Genomic DNA, 14,024 nt, shown 5'->3' on the forward strand with positions numbered 1-14,024 from the left:
GAGTTTCATACCGATAGCACGATATATGTGGGCGTGGCGGCGATTTCAAAATTTATTTGGGGTCAGAAATCCACTTCATTTTTCACTCTAGCGGAGCGGCAGTTGGTGGCAGTTATGCTCTGCGTTTCGGCAGTTGGAAATTTTGCTCGTTTTTCGCTTTTTATGTCGCCGTCGTAACGCCGATTCCCCATAAAAGTAATAGCTCCAATGCCGGGAACAAGCCGCACGTTTTGATACCACTTTTGTGGGTGGGCTCGCAGCGGTGCGAGCCGCATTCCGGTCTACGGAAGAAAAATAAAGAACTATAATAAAGAAGCGTTCTATTGGGTGAAGATTAATAGGTGCCTGCCATGCAATGCATGGAGGCAGTGACTGACTTGCGAAGCAAGTCAGTCACTGCTCTCCTTATGCATTGCTAGGCAGGCCCCAATAAAGACATTCTATTGGGTGAAGATTAATAGGTGCCTGCCATGCAATGCATGGAGGCAGTGACTGACTTGCTTTGCAAGTCAGTCACTGCTCTCCTTATGCATTGCTAGGCAGGCCCCAATAATTTGACAGTAAGTGACACAATAAAGCAGAAAACGATTTAAAAATTCGATGTTCTCGTGGAAACCTGCTTTGGACCTACACCGGGTCAGATAATCTCCCAGAACCTTCTCAAGTGTTGTTTTAAAAAAGTCCCACAGTCCCTGAACGCCGCCCTCTTCTGCATGTGTCGTCATCACCCGGAATCCGGAAGTGTCCCGCTTGTTGTGAACTGTCTCTCCGTTGGTCCGTTCTTCTTCCTGCTGGTTCGAATGGCGGGTTCTGTGGGTCCGGGTCGGACCGGCTCTGGGTTCTGCTGCTCTGCGGTGCTGCTGCTGCTGCTGGCGGCCGGACCTGGACGCGTCCGGGCCGTGTCGGAACCGGGGAAGTGGACGGTGGACGTTGGTGTGAGTTTCCTGTTAGCTAAAAGTTAGTGATGCTAAAAGGTTCGGTTTCAGGTGGTTCCGGTTCGGTTCTACTGCTCCATGGAGCTGATTTTGGGTCAGTCATTAAAGCCCAGTCAGGGACATGAACTGATTCATGGCGAACGTGGCAAAACGCAGATTAATGACAATTTAACCCCTCTAATAGTTAGACTCGTGTGTGACGTCACTAAGAGAGCTGCCGAACTCATGGACGGTTTACAGCCTCCAGAACCTCCTTATTCTATTGACAGGAACTGAACTTTTGATCTTTGAGTTTTCTGGACAGAACTTAACATCAGGTTTAGGTATGGGCTTTGACTAGGCCATTCTGCTGTACCTCTGCTGCTGAGATTGGTTCAGTCGGATCCTCTGGTTCTGGTTGTGTTTCAGGAGAACCAGAAGCCTCAGTACTTCGTCTTCAGGAAGACGCTGTTCAATGGCAGCACCATCCACCTGCGAGGTGAGTTCCGACCCGGTCTGGTCCAACTCAGCCTGGCCTCTGAGCCCTGACCTCTGTGTTTGTCTCAGCTATTCCTCAGAATTGCTCCATGTCCTCAAAAATGGAAGTTTCCTGGTACCTGAGGAACTCCCACTGCTACAACGAGGTCTACAACAAGAACGTAAGCGGCTCGGTCCTGGTGGTACCGCCGGGTCCTGGTGGTACCGCCGGGTTCCGGTTCATTTGGAGCAGAAACGCTGCAGATTGCTACCGCAGCATGAAACTATTCTAAAGATAATTTTTTTCCTGTCAAACTACCTCCATGTTGTGACAGTTTGATATGAAACAGAAAATCTATGAAAAGATTGATCTTAGCGCTGTCAATCATCCTCATGTACTCTCTAATTGTGTTAATTCCAGAGAAACAACTTGCTGTTACAGGAAACCATTTATTTGCTGTCATTGGTGACTGTGCTTGCTAGCATTAGCATTAGCCACAGGCCTTGCTTAGCCCAGTCACTGTAACAAATTTGGCTGGATGATGAATTGTTCCAGAAGTTATCATGATAAACGACAATATTGTTCCTTTGAGACCATTTTCCTGAAATGGAAACATTCTCGAAGATCAATGAACTTTATTCTAAAAAACATTTAACACTGGAACGGGAAGACATTTTAAATATTCAGATCAACAAAACAGGAGAAAATGAAATAATGAATTCTCTGCTAACTGAGGCCAAAGCGCCCGGCTGAGAACTCCATCATCCGGTTTTTGATCGGAACAGAAAAACATCAAGTCATGCAAATGGGAACTATTGCGGTAGTTCTAATTTTTTATGCGATTAGTTGATGATTGTAACAAGCTAGCTATGCTAACTGCAGCGTAGCAGAGAGCAAAGGGACGAACAGCGCCACACAAGCTTGTGATTGACAGCACTAAGACCCGCCTCATGGTTCTGATTGGCTGTTTCCAGAACATGGTGACAGTTATCTGTAAAACATTTTATTAAGTTCCTGCTGCTTTAATCTTGTTATCCAGGTGTGTTGCCTTCAAGTGCCTGTGTTTCTGTAGGTTTTTATGGCTCAGTTGATGTTTGTGTCTCCATCCAGCTGAACCCAGAGAATTACTTCAACTCAGACTTGGTGGCAACAGAGGGGCGGTCGGGGGCCATGGTGAAGCACACCCACGAGCCAATCAGCTGCCAGATAAAGCCCCACATTGTGAGGACCGCCGGATGAGCAGCCGCCGAGTCGGAGACCAAGACGTAACTAAAGGTGTTTGCTTGGTGTTTCAGTTCAGCGTAGCGCAGTTCGACCCGCCCACCCCGCTGAAGAACCCGCCTCCACCTTCAACATCTTCGTCTGCGCCGGTGGGTCCAAAAGCAGCAACATTAATAACGTCACCGCAGGAACGCCTCGTTCTGTCTGGGAGAAACGGGAAGAAACTTTAATTCTCATTATTTTATTTTTTTAATTCCTCAAATAGATTTTTCCCCTCCAAATATACAAAAATACTCAAATTAAACCTGAAGTTATTTAATTAAACATGCATTAAATGTACAAACTAAAACCCCTGACCAGCAGTTGGCCGGCTCACTTCCGTAGCCAATCCATACGAATTGATTAATCATTGAAATCATAATTAATTAGTTATGGAGGCCAGGAGTTCACAGACTGTAAAACCGGCCGGCAGCTGGAGGAGCAACTCGGCTGCCTGGATGACGCTTTGCTGCGTTTTTCTGTCTACAACATTCAGTGAATCTGGTTTCCTCCAGCCAGGAGAGAGAGAATCATTCTGCTGTTCTTCTCCTGATGCCTTTTCACGACCAGAACCGAGCCGCACCGGGACTCGACACATGGACTCGTTAGGACTGGAGAACAGCAGGATAGATTCTGTGACTTCTAAAGTATCTCACGGTGACCTTGAATCGACCTTTTAAATGGTTGAAGTTGAGCTACTGGAGGGAGCAGAAACCCAGGCTCGTGTTTGGACCTGACCCGGTTCTGGATTGATCAATACTTTAGCCTTGGAGTTGAAACCGGACCTGTTGGACCAGATCACAATTCAGGTCAACAAGTTCGGTTTTTACCTGTGGTCAGTGAACGCATCGTCGCTGGGTGTGGTTCGGGTCCGGCCGAATCAGCCGGTCCAGTTTTGGTTCTGAACTCTAATGTTGTCTCTCCATTCTGACTCAAAGGAAAAGACTGGGAGGAAGAAGAGAGAAGCTAAGAAACCAGAACCAAAGGTACGGTCCGGTTCTGTCCGGTTCCGGTCAGAGCCGTTTGGGTCTATGGTCCAGAACCTTCATGTGAACTCGACTGATCTTCTTCTCTTCTCTGGTCCTCAGGGTGCTGGTGGCTCCTCTAATCAGGTCAGTCAGGTCACCAGAACCGGGCCAGGGTTTGTTGTGGGGTGAAAGGTCAGGGAGTTGACCCTGTTTGTTCCTCAGACCGACTTTGACATCGTGGCCCAGTCCTGGGAAGACGGACCCTACATGTTCATCATCAAGGTCCAGAAGACCGGAACCAGGCCGTGGAGACTGCAGCGTCCGTACACTGATGCACGCACACACACACACACACACACACACACACACACACACACACACACACACACACTAACACACACACAGAGAGAGTTTGATCTCTTCCTGGTTGAACTGGTTCTGTGGTTTTGTTTCCAGTTCAGGTCAGCATGAAGGGACCTCATGGCTTCATCTCAGCCACTGAGTGGCCTCTGATGGTGGTGAGAGCCCAACACACACACACACACACACTAACACACACACACTAACACACACACAAGCATTAAACATGTTTCCTGGTTAAGATGTGTATAAAATCTTAATTTATTGTTTTATTATTAATTTATTTAGCAGAAGATTGAAAACATTTGTTTCTTTTTACAAAGTCCACATGCCAGAGTGAACAGAATGAAGCAAATCTGCCTGAATCATGTTTTAGTTTATAAATCAGAATTAGAGTTAAGATATGAAACATGATGTCATCAGACTTCCTGTCTGGCTTATGAACCTGACTCACCTTAGAGGGCTGCTTCACCTGGAGCTATGTTCAAAATGGGTAAAACAGGAGCGCATGTAGAAAGGGGTTAGCCAATCACTGGACCGGACCGAACCGGAGCAGATCCGCTGGAGCAAAGAGGGGCATCCATAGCAACCATGAGAGATTACAGCTTGGCCTACACAAATAGGAACATGTAGACATTGTTAAGCTCGTGTGGGCCTTTAACTAGACCAGATATGCCCCCTGCAGACTGGTGGAGCCATTTTCTTGGCTTTCCTTCAAATTGAAGGCAGATTCTTTCTGACCTCGTGTCAGATGCTGCTGCTCCAGTAAAAACTCAAATTAAAGTTTTGTACACATGGACATGGGTGCTAACTCCTGCCCATTCCACTGGCTAACTCATCCTGAGTTAGCTGGCTAATTGCTTGTGCTAACTCCTCCAGCTAACTCCACTGGATAACTCCTCGTGCTAACTTCATTGGCTTATTCCTTCTGCCAATTCCACTGGCTAACTCCTCTGGCTAATGCCTCCTGCTAACATCTTCTGCTAATGCATCCTGCTAACTCCAACATCCTGCTAACTTGTCCGTGTCTCTGCAGTTCTACATGGTGATGTGCATCGGGTATGTGCTGCTAGCTGTGCTGTGGCTGGTTCTGTCCGCCTGCTACTGGAGAAGCCTGCTTCGGATCCAGTTCTGGATTGGTGGCGTCATCTTTCTGGGCATGCTGGAGAAAGCCGTGTACTACGCCGAGTTCCAGAGCATCAGCTATGAGGGCGTATCAGGTAGCCTGTTAGCCATTTATCATGTCAGTCTGTCAGCCAGGTAGCATTTCAGCGTGTTAGCCAGGTAACGTGTTAGCATGTCAGTCAGGTAACATGTTAGCGTGTTAGCCAGGTATAATATTATCCCTTTTAGCCAGTGTCTCCTCCTCCTGGTTCTACCTGCTGAGCTGTCATGTGTCCTCCCACAGTCCAGGGGGCGGTGGTGTTTGCCGAGGTGCTTTCGGCCGTGAAGCGGACGCTGGCCAGAGTTCTGGTGATCATCGCCAGTCTGGGATACGGAATCGTCAAGTGAGTCCGGCTGCTGTCGCTATCAGAGAATAGTAATCCCAGTAATGTAACAGAACCAGGCCTGGAGAAAACGGGTCGGCCAGAACCACAAATCACTTCCAAGACGGTTCAAGGTTCTTACAGCATTTATATTTATTGACATGTCTCAAATATTAAAATGATCGAGAACACTGCTGACAGATCCGTCGGGTTCCCTCCTGAACATCCTCTCGTCCTGCGAAGAGGATCTTTGCAGCGAGATGTCTCACTCTGACAACTAACTGACGTCGGTTTTAATGCGTCTTATTACTTAAGAAAAACAAACTTGGTTTTTTGCATCCGGAGTTGTTACGGATGCTTTAAATTTCATGATTCCAGATTTGTAGGGGTTTTTTTTGTTTCTAAGCTATCATGACCTTTAACCCCTGTGACCTTCTCCCCCCCTGTTTCTGTCAGGCCAAGGCTGGGTGCCCTGTTGCACAGAGTGGTCGGCGTCGGCTTGCTCTACCTGCTCTTCTCCATCATCGAGGGAGTCTTGCGGGTCCACACGGTGAGTTCTGACCTGCCGGCCCGGTTCCAGTGGCTCAGGTTCTAACCCGCTGGCCAGGTTCTGTTGGACCTGTTCCAGCCCAGTTGTGGATCAGTTCTGGGCCGGTTCCGGCCTAGTCTAAACCGTGTGTTCTGCAGGATCGGGGGAACGACGACCGGAGCCTGATAGTGTGTGACGTGGTTCTGGCTCTGACCGACTCCTGCGTTGTCTGGTGGATATCCTTACAGTGTCAGAACCTTCAGTCATGATTGAATCTCGTTTTACCGTTTGATTCATTTTGTGTGCCTGGACTGAACTCCAGGTTCAGAGTTCTAATCTGAAAACACAGAAGAAGAAAAAGCCTCTGAGAACCAGTTAGCTGCTGATTTAACTTCTTTCTATTTATTTTCTCTCATCCTCCTTTTTTTCCTCCTTTATTCTTGCATTCATCTCCTCCTCCTCCTCCTCCCTTTGTCTTCAGGCTGAAGATGATGTTGTTCTTCTGGCTGCTATTCCTCTGGCTGTGCTCGACTCTGCCCTCTGCTGGTGGATATCCGCTACTGGATCTTTCCTTTTTAGAGCAGTGTTTCCCAACCTGGTCCTCAAGGCTCAGTGCCCTGCATGTTTTAGGTATTTCCTGGCTTCAGTCAGATGATTTCAATTGATGACTGATGAACAGGTGTTTGTTGAACTGCAGTCAGTTGAATCAGGCACATTAAAGCAGGGAGACCTCAAAAACGCGTGGGACAGTGAGCCTTGAGGACCAGGGTTGGGAAACACTGCTGGAGAGAATCAACCTGTTGCTGCCGTTTCTGTGCTGGCGATCCATGTTAGCATTGTCCATGTTAGCATCGTCCATGTTAGCATCGTCCATGTTGGCGTCCTCCATGATGGCGTCCTCCATCTTAGTGTCCTCCAAGTTAGCGTCCTCCAGATAGCATCATCCATGTTAGCGTCCTCCATGATAGTGTCCTCCATGTTAGCATCATCTATGTTGGCGTCCTCCATGATGGCGTCCTCCATGTTAGCGTCCTCCATGATAGTGTCCTCCATGTTAGCATCATCTATGTTGGCGTCCTCCATGATGGCGTCCTCCATGTTAGCGTCCTCCATGATAGTGTCCTCCATGTTAGCATCATCTATGTTGGCGTCCTCCATGATGGCGTCCTCCATGATGGCGTCCTCCATGATAGCGTCCTCCATGTTAGCGTCCTCCATGTTAGCGTCCTCCATGTTAGCATCATCCATGATGGCGTCCTCCATGATAGCGTCCTCCATGTTAGCGTCCTCCATGATAGTGTCCTCCATGTTAGCATCATCTATGTTGGCGTCCTCCATGATGGCGTCCTCCATGTTAGCGTCCTCCATGATAGTGTCCTCCATGTTAGCATCATCTATGTTGGCGTCCTCCATGATGGCGTCCTCCATGATGGCGTCCTCCATGATAGCGTCCTCCATGTTAGCGTCCTCCATGTTAGCGTCCTCCATGTTAGCATCATCCATGATGGCGTCCTCCATGATGGCGTCCTCCATGATAGCGTCCTCCATGTTAGCGTCCTCCATGTTAGCATCATCCATGAAAGCGTCCTCCATGTTGGCGTCCTCCATGATGGCGTCCTCCATATTGGCGTCCTCCATGATGGCGTCCTTCATGTTGGCGTCCTCCATGTTGGCGTCCTCCATGATAGCGTCCTCCATGTTAGCATCATCCATGTTAGCATCATCCATGATAGCATCATCCATGATAGCGTCCTCCATGTTGGCGTCCTCCATGATGGCGTCCTCCATGTTGGCGTCCTCCATGATAGCGTCCTCCATGTTAGCATCATCCATGTTAGCATCATCCATGATAGCGTCCTCCATGATGGCGTCCTCCATGTTGGCGTCCTCCATGTTGGCGTCCTCCATGTTAGCGTCCTCCATGTTGGTGTCCTCCATGATCGCGCTCTGTTATGTCTACTTGAAGCATTTGGTCCGGGTTAGCTGGAGCTTCTCGGTTTCTTGAAGCTTCCTTGACCTTTGCCCCCACATCTTCGTGAGCCTGGCTCAGACGATGAAGCTGCTGAAGCTGAGGAGGAACGTGGTGAAGCTCTCTCTCTTCAGACACTTCAGCAACACGCTCATCTTCGCTGTCATCGGTGCGTGCATGCCTCCTCTTCCTCCTCTTCCTCCTCTTGCCTTTCTAAACTCTGTGTCGTTTTCAGCTTCTGTGATCTTCATCATCTGGACGGCGAAGAACTTCACCATGTCCAAGTGTCGCTCTGTAAGTAAGGAGACGCCCTCGTGTCTCTCCGTCATCACATCGTTCACGTTTTCATCCTTGCTGGTTCAGGATTGGAGGGAAGTCTGGATCCAAGACGCTTTCTGGCGCTTCCTGTTTTCTGTCATCCTATTGGTCATCATGTTCCTATGGCGACCGTCGGCCAATAATCAGATGTAAGAGGCGTTCTGTGTTGGTTTCATGTCTTATTCTGTGGTTTTAAGTGGACTGTGTTTGTGTGTGTCAGGTACGCCTTCAGCCCCCTGGTGGACGCGGACAGTGAGGACGAGGAGGAGAAGGAGCCCATGATGAACGAGGCTTTTGGTCAGAAACCTTCATCGTTCGTCTTCCTCAGGCCTTCCTGGCAGCCTCCAGTGAAGCTGCAGTTTGTTATGAAGTGAAGTTCTAGCTTCCCCTTTAACTGCTTCCTGTTTGATTCAGGGGATCACTGGTTTTAGTATTTAATAAGAAATCAGTGGACATCCCATAATAATCCTTATTAAGTAGTGAATGTGTTTATAAAAGCAGCAGATGACTAAAGTCTTGAGGCTGAGTGTGTTTCTAATATGTTGAAGCTTGTTGACCGTCTGATTGAGTCGAGTTTCTCTGCAGACTTGAAGTGGGCGTGTCTAAAGCGCGAGCTCTGATTGGCTGGCTCCTGCTGCAGCAATCATTCATCAGCTTTAAAAAAGTAAAAATGTTCAGGCCAGCTGACGTCACGTTGTGTTTGGAATGATAGCTTTACAGTTTCTGTGGTTTCCATCCGGGTCAGACTGTAAACGTGTCTCATCTGGTTCTGTAGTTCTGGATTTTTCCTATGGAGACCAGATTCTGCAGCTGCTGGTCGTCACAGTTCCTATAGATGTATTACTGAGCGGTTCGGCCCACACAGGAAGTGAACAGGAAGTGACTTTCAGCTGGTCCAGGAACTCTGACATGTTGAAGCTTTGCTGTTTGTTTCCCATCAGAGGGGATGAAGATGAGGGGGACAAAGACGGAGACCAACGGGACGGCCAGACCCAACAAAGTGGTGAGCTCTGTAAATCATCTTCATCACCACCATCTTCATCAGCTTCAGCTGTTTGCTAATCAGGCGGTTCTGCTGTGTCGGGACAGGATGAAGATCTGAAGTGGGTGGAGGAGAACATCCCGTCATCGATGGCCGACATGTGAGTCAGAGCCAGCTCAGTAGCCCGAACCGAGTTAACATCAAGCTAGCCTTGAGCTAGCCTACAGCTAACATCAAGCTAGCCTACAGCTAACTGGCTCCTCTTGTTTCCACAGAGCGCTGCCCCCTCTGCTGGACTCAGACGAGGTCAGTTCCTGCTTACTTCCTGGTTTCACTTCCTGGTTCTGGTTTTCCAGTGTGATCAATATTCAGTAGAGTCACTTTAACCTCTTGTCACCCCTCGGGTTATGAAATGAGATGAATTCGTCTGTAGGAGCGTAAACTGCGTTTACATGTCGATGATGTCATCGTTTCCAATTGGATCCTGATTCCATCAGTCTGTCCTCCATGTTGGTTTCTTCTGAATTAAACCTGTAACCTGGTTTATTTGCAAACCGTCCTTCATGCTGCTCATTCCTCCAAACAGGCACTTTATGTTCCAGATCATGATGATGAAACGGAGCTCTTTTAAAGCTTAAAGGTAGTACGATAGACTCTGATTAGCTTCTCTGCTCTGCTATTGTTTAGTGTAAAGCATAAAGTTATTACAAGTTATCTGATGAAGATGTGCCAATCATGAAACGTTGTCAGGTTTGAACGCCAGTTATTAAAAACGATCAAACCGTCCAGGCTCCTGTCAGCTCTGCGGGACGGCAGAGAGTGCTAACATGTGAGTCAACATACAGGCTAACACCCTGGGTGAATGTTAAAGTTGCTCACTCTGAACCAAATCAATGAATCATATTGATCTCTGTTTCAGGAAACCCAGACCACGAAGCTGGAGATGTCAAAGATGGAGTAACTGGGCAGATGGAGAGACAGCTGGTGTTTCTAACTGGACATGATGAAGAAGTGGAGGATAGAGGGATGGAGGATGGAAGATGGAGGACGGAAGGATGGGATAGAGGGATGGAGAACGGAGGAGTGAAGAGTTTTTCTGGTTTTCCTCTGATTCTCTCCTGGCTTTATGAACTTTGTAAGCGTTTCACTGGGAGCTGAATCCAATCATTCTGTGTATTTATAATAATGATCTGCTTTCTGCTTCCATTGTTGTTGCGCAGCGGCGCCGCCCTGCTGGACGTTTGTCTGGTTATCTTTTATATTTTTTGCATTTTGAATTGGTGTTTGGATATTTTTCCTTCTCTAAAAGCCAAAGGGACAAACCAGATAGAGAACTCACGAGGAATTATTGACTTTTATTTTATAAAGTTTGTCTGTTTCAACCAATAAAGTTTTATTTTCACCTGATTGGTGCTGAAGCTTTATCCTGCCCAGTGGTGCAAAAAGTGGCGATGCACTGCATGCAGCCCACAGGGGGCGCTAAAACGATGTGGGTATTTTTTTTCTAGTCAGCATTTCTGAGCTAACAGCTGTTTGTGTGTGAAATGATCAATAGCAGAGGATCAGCACTGATGCAGCGAGCTGGGGCCCTTTTCTCGCTTTTCTCTCTACATGTGACTGTAGTCATGAACTGCAGGAAGCTAAAGATGGCGGCAGGAAATCTCCGGAACAAAACGGAAGAGGAGGAGGGACGAAGAAAAGCTTTCAAAGTGGCTGAAAGACAGAAGGTGAGTAAAGTCCATGTATCAACAGGAGCTGTAGATGTTCAGGTTAGCTTAAGCTAGGTTAGCTTAAACTGGGTTAGCTTAAGCTAGGCTACAATGGCAGCTGCTTGTTGTTTCCGCTCCGTATTGAACCAACGGGACGCCATTTATTCATTATTGCTATAATGTCCAATAGACACTCATATCACACACATCTCAACAATAAGTGCGATAATAATCCCTAAACATGATAGTAAGTTCAGCTAAACAGTCTGGGGACCTGAATAGGACAGGAACCGCTGACCCGTCAGAACCCACAGAACCAGAACCAGTCTCTTCATCCCTCACTCACCCTGAGACCCAAAATAATATCAATGGCAACTTAAACCACAAGTCATAAACATAGATTCATAATTAATTAGTTTTGTGAAGAGAAACTTTATTTTTACAACATTAGGAACGTTTGTTCGGATTGTGCAGGAAAAACTTTGATATCTTTTATAAAACAATGTTTTGTGCTCACTATTATTTCACCATTTTATGAATGTGGTTTGGATCAGGCTTCATATCAGCTATAATAATAATATAACACATGCTAACAAAATGGCTCAGAGCTGCAGCCCAGAGGGGCTCTGAAATATTGCCCTGTTTGTTGTTTAATTCTTCTTTAAACGTCCTGTAGGCAGCAATTTATTCACATATATGTACATTTATTATATTGATGCTTTAATTAAAGATGACTTGTGCAGGTTTATGTCATGGGGGGGGCGATACACTGATCCGGCCTCCTCTTCCTCTGGACAGAACCGGTTCTGGTCAGGCTAAACATGGCCGCCCGCCTGACCCAAACCAACACGGCGTCCGCCACCAGCTCCACATAATCCAGATTAATCCAGACACACTGCAGATTCCTGGCGGATCATCAGAGCGCCTGGGAAAATGAAACTCATGAAAAAACAGAAGTTACCCGAACGGGACCGGCCCGACGGCAGGAAGCAGGCAGAAACTTTGTGGCCGGAAACACCATTTTGTTTTTATGTCCAAAGAGAAAATTGATCTGAAAAATACTGGCAAAAATTTACAAAGGAGGGAAAAGTTCATTTTAGCTCGGCTCTGAGGACGCCAACCTTTTCCCCCTTTACTCTGCCACCTGTCAATAAAGCCCAGTGTGTCTGACACCCCCTGCTAGACGGCTGTCTGTAAAACCTTTTGGAACATGGAGGTAGTTTAGCAGACGCTACGTTTATGTTTGTGATGGTAGGACAGAAAGTTGTGAACCTGACCTCCCGATGACCTTAGAAGGTTGCTATGGAGACCACACGATGCGAGGTGTGAAGATGTTTTCACTTCATCAGGTGACCAACCGGGTCTCTGGTCCAGTTTCATTATTGGTCTGAATCTATTGTTTATTAGTCATTGTGCAATTTATGCATGATTTTAATTTAATTGAAAAAAATTAAAATGACATAAGCTAAAAATGAACTTATTTTATCCAACATTTTCTAATGTTGACTAATATTGCTGATTTGCCTCTGCTTGTTGCCTCTGCATGTTGCCTCTGCATGTTGCCTCTGCATGTTGCCTCTGCATGTTGCCTCTGCTTGTTGCCTCTGCATGTTGCCTCTGCATGTTGCCTCTGCATGTTGCCTCTGCATGTTGCCTCTGCTTGTTGCTCTGCTTGTTGCTCTGTATGTTGCCTCTGCATGTTGCCTCTGCTTGTTGCCTCTGCTTGTTGCCTCTGTATGTTGCCTCTGCATGTTGCCTCTGCATGTTGCCTCTGCATGTTGCCTCTGCTTGTTGCCTGCTTGTTGCCTCTGCATGTTGCCTCTGCATGTTGCCTCTGCTTGTTGCCTCTGCTTGTTGCCTCTGCATGTTGCCTCTGCTTGTTGCCTCTGCATGTTGCCTTGCTTGTTGCCTCTGCTTGTTGCCTCTGCATGTTGCCTCTGTATGTTGCCTGCATGTTGCCTCTGCTTGTTGCCTCTGCTTGTTGCCTCTGCATGTTGCCTCTGCTTGTTGCCTCTGCTTGTTGCCTCTGCATGTTGCCTCTGCATGTTGCCTCTGCATGTTGCCTCTGCATGTTGCCTCTGCTTGTTGCCTCTGCATGTTGCCTCTGCTTGTTGCCTCTGCTTGTTGCCTCTGTATGTTGCTTCTGCATGTTGCCTCTGCTTGTTGCCTCTGCATGTTGCCTCTGCATGTTGCCTCTGCTTGTTGCCTCTGCTTGTTGCCTCTGCATGTTGCCTCTGCTTGTTGCCTCTGCTTGTTGCCTCTGCATGTTGCCTCTGCATGTTGCCTCTGCATGTTGCCTCTGCATGTTGCCTCTGCATGTTGCCTCTGCATGTTGCCTCTGCTTGTTGCCTCTGCTTGTTGCCTCTGCTTGTTGCCTCTGTATGTTGCCTCTGCATGTTGCCTCTGCATGTTGCCTCTGCTTGTTGCCTCTGCTTGTTGCCTCTGCTTGTTGCCTCTGTATGTTGCCTCTGCTTGTTGCCTCTGCTTGTTGCCTCTGCTTGTTGCCTCTGCATGTTGCCTCTGCATGTTGCCTCTGCTTGTTGCCTCTGCTTGTTGCCTCTGTATGTTGCCTCTGCATGTTGCCTCTGCTTGTTGCCTCTGCTTGTTGCCTCTGTATGTTGCCTCTGCATGTTGCCTCTGCATGTTGCCTCTGCATGTTGCCTCTGCATGTTGCCTCTGCTTGTTGCCTCTGCATGTTGCCTCTGCATGTTGCTCTGCTTGTTGCCTCTGCATGTTGCCTCTGCATGTTGCCTCTGCTTGTTGCCTCTGCATGTTGCCTCTGCATGTTGCCTCTGCTTGTTGCCTCTGCTGTTGCCTCTGCATGTTGCCTCTGCATGTTGCCTCTGCATGTTGCCTCTGCATGTTGCCTCTGCTTGTTGCCTCTGCTTGTTGCCTTGCTTGTTGCCTCTGCTTGTTGCCTCTGCATGTTGCTCTGCTTGTTGCCTCTGCTTGTTGCCTCTGCTTGTTGCCTCTGCTTGTTGCCTCTGCATGTTGCCTCTGCTTGTTGCCTCTGCTTGTTGCCTCTGCTTGTTGCCTCTGCTTGTTGCCTC

The 14,024-nt window shown here is 47.7% G+C and overlaps 1 protein-coding gene across 2 annotated transcripts; it reads left to right on the forward strand.

Annotated features, from left to right (window-relative positions):
* Positions 1-734: 734 nt before the first annotated feature.
* zgc:162698 (Transmembrane protein 87A-like) lies at positions 735-10,672 on the forward strand. 2 transcript variants are annotated; one of them, XM_055025929.1, is made up of 21 exons: positions 735-935; positions 1,344-1,413; positions 1,482-1,573; positions 2,503-2,613; positions 2,688-2,762; positions 3,591-3,638; positions 3,741-3,764; positions 3,843-3,939; positions 4,077-4,138; positions 5,017-5,200; positions 5,389-5,488; positions 5,924-6,017; positions 6,155-6,232; positions 8,026-8,134; positions 8,201-8,259; positions 8,329-8,432; positions 8,504-8,580; positions 9,225-9,286; positions 9,373-9,425; positions 9,541-9,571; positions 10,185-10,672. In XM_055025929.1, the coding sequence occupies exons 1-21, from the start codon at positions 801-803 to the stop codon at positions 10,224-10,226; spliced, it is 1,707 nt and encodes a 568-aa protein (XP_054881904.1). In that variant the 5' UTR covers positions 735-800; the 3' UTR covers positions 10,227-10,672. The 2 variants fall into 2 exon arrangements, with proteins under 2 accessions (XP_054881904.1, XP_054881905.1); XM_055025930.1 differs by lacking the exon at positions 6,155-6,232 and adding an exon at positions 6,478-6,546.
* Positions 10,673-14,024: the final 3,352 nt, after the last annotated feature.

Source organism: Poeciliopsis prolifica, unplaced genomic scaffold (assembly GCF_027474105.1).
Source record: "Poeciliopsis prolifica strain line A6 unplaced genomic scaffold, Auburn_PproV2 SCAFFOLD166, whole genome shotgun sequence".
Taxonomy (NCBI): domain Eukaryota; kingdom Metazoa; phylum Chordata; class Actinopteri; order Cyprinodontiformes; family Poeciliidae; genus Poeciliopsis; species Poeciliopsis prolifica.